The sequence below is a fragment of the Penaeus japonicus genome, unplaced genomic scaffold (genome assembly GCF_977035675.1).
Source record: "Penaeus japonicus unplaced genomic scaffold, GWHDUDI00000001_assembly GWHDUDI00000019, whole genome shotgun sequence".
Lineage (NCBI taxonomy): Eukaryota > Metazoa > Arthropoda > Malacostraca > Decapoda > Penaeidae > Penaeus > Penaeus japonicus.
The window spans coordinates 25859861-25862360 of NW_028234421.1; the positions used below are offsets into that span (position 1 = coordinate 25859861).

The 2500-nt window shown below is 30.4% G+C and overlaps 1 protein-coding gene across 1 annotated transcript in view; it reads left to right on the forward strand.

Annotated features, from left to right (window-relative positions):
* Positions 1-544: 544 nt before the first annotated feature.
* Positions 545-2500, forward strand: part of heca (hdc homolog, cell cycle regulator) — a gene marked incomplete at its 5' end in the record, with an annotated part of 70143 nt that continues 68187 nt past the window's right edge. The window contains 1 exon segment of the mRNA XM_086547582.1: positions 545-638. Within this exon segment, the coding sequence (XP_086403708.1) occupies positions 545-638 (94 nt within the window).

Sequence of the window (2500 nt, forward strand, 5' to 3'; positions counted from 1 at the left end):
ATTTATATGTGCTCTCTAATAGACCATTTGATTTATGTGTTTCAAACGCTACGTATCTGAGTTGAGTTTATTACCTTCTAATTTTCAGCGTACATTTTTAAAGACATTTTTCGAAATCTCTCGGTGGACGATGATTGATATAAATTTTTTAAAGTATTAATTATCTCATGAATTGACATTTTTTTACCGTATATGTTTCAGAAATATATTCCTAAATTATTTTGTAGAAATATACTTCTAAATCATAATCAAGTTCTTTTCTTAATTGTCAAAAAACACATGAAATATATCTATGATGTCATTAAGCAAAAGAACCAAAAAAATACATTAAAAGTACATTTCTAAAAATATATATATATATTTCTAAATAACCCCCTAGAATATATTTATAAATGACCTAAAAATATATCTTTCCAAATAATCCCAAGATACAAGTTCCTAAAAAAGGACCCTCCAAGAAGAAAACATTTCTAAAAATATTTCTAATTATATATATATGTATATCTAGTGAAAATTCTAACCGATATTTTCCTCTCTTCAACAGACATGGATCGGGTGGCGGGCTGTTTGCAAGAAGACTAGACTTCAGCAGCTTCAATGCGCTACCGAGACACAAGATCAACTCATATCACATCAAGGTAGGGAGCAAAAAAATCCGTATATGGTATTACTTTGAAACAAGGTAAAACAAACAAACAAAAAAAATCTAGTTGTTGTTTTATTTGTTCTCTCCTGTTTGGTCAAAGTAGGTTTGTCATAAGAGTTTTATTGATTGCTTGATGGCAATATTGATTTGATTATTAGCAATGATGTTTCATGTCGCAGTGCGGTTTCCGGTTTGTCTGTAGTTTTCTTTCAAATAAATGTTCAAGTATTTTTAATTATTTTTTCTTGAAATGGTATATATCTATATTGTTTGTCGATCCAATTATTTGCTTTGGTTTGTACCGGATATATACAATTTTAACCCTTATTTATACCGGCGATTTGGGCGTTTTTCTTTCAAACCGTCTTAACCCCTCGCGGAAAGAAGAAAACGAACTCAATTTTGTCTTAGGTGTTTCGACCCCACAAGAAGAGAGAGAGACAGACGCTTTCAGACCAAGTGCACTTAAAACCGAAAGTCTAAGATGAATATAGATTTTATATATATCTATAAAAGAGAGATAGTAAAAAAAAAAACAAAAAAAAAACAGACTTTGTGTTTTACCATGAAGAAACTACCGGGTGTGTGTATCCCCCAGCAATCAAGAGATATTAATAACCATATAAAAACAAACACGAAATCTTTCGTCGATCTCACTTAAAATAAATAACTTTATAAACTTTCTCGACTGTTTATAAAAAAAATAAAAAATAAACGCTCACTCGAAGATCAAGTGGGAGAGTGTGTTTATATACATATAAACATATCATATAAACTATAACGAAACGTGCCTTCATTGCCAGGCATGACGTGTTACATATGATACTGTCACTCGAACTCGAAATCACGAAAGACGAAAAATCTCTCTCTTTCATAATAATACAGGAGCAACAAGGGCTTAAGACACGAAGGCAAAAGACGGGAGATAGACAATAATGTTTTATTTTCTTGTTCGTGTGCTGAAGCCAAAGGATATATATATATATATTTATATATCTATATGTATATATGAATTCACTAGCTTTTAGAAAGTCCATAAGGCTATATAAATAGACATACATATATATAGTTTTGTGATGCGAATGGCCCCTTTTAAGGCAGTTGTTTCAAGTGACTGTAAAAGGAAACTCTCTCGTGTTTAAAGTGAATTTGTATTACATATATAAAAAAAGGGAGAACACTAATGGCTTTATTCCACCCTTTCACAAAACTGTTAGTAAAGACATTTTGTTTTTTTCAACAAGAATTTTATATATACACTGTATATATATACATTTGGGGAAGTGCAAAGCCTTCTAGAGACATCAGACTTTTGATGAATATATATTATACATATATATAAAAGTGATCACCCCACAAAAAAAGATAAATGAGGAAGCAGTTGTGATTCTGAATAACTAGTTTTACAGTGACTTCAAGAGTTATTACAGATGTACCCAGAGTTTGGCTTAGAGAAAGCTATTTAAGGCGATGTGTAAAATGGAAAATATAATCAATTTACTTATCAACGCTATATACTTCTTTCTATTTTTTTTTCTCTCTCTCTGTCCCCATATGTGTCATGTACAAACTTTGTGTTTTGATGATTGATGATGTTAGGCTGAAGTGAGGACTCCCCGTCTCTCACCAGCCCAATTCAATTTTTTTTTTTTATAGACATTATATATGTATTTAAAAAGAGATTTGTGACCCTTGGCTGGTATATATTTTTTCTTCTTAAAGAAATGGTTTGTTGAACTGATAAATAAAATGTATTCATTTATTCAAATGTTCTTAATTGTTTTGATATTTTTCCTGCATAAAGATTTAAACTTGATATTCTCCAAAGGGGGAAATTTTGTTTAAAAAAAAACT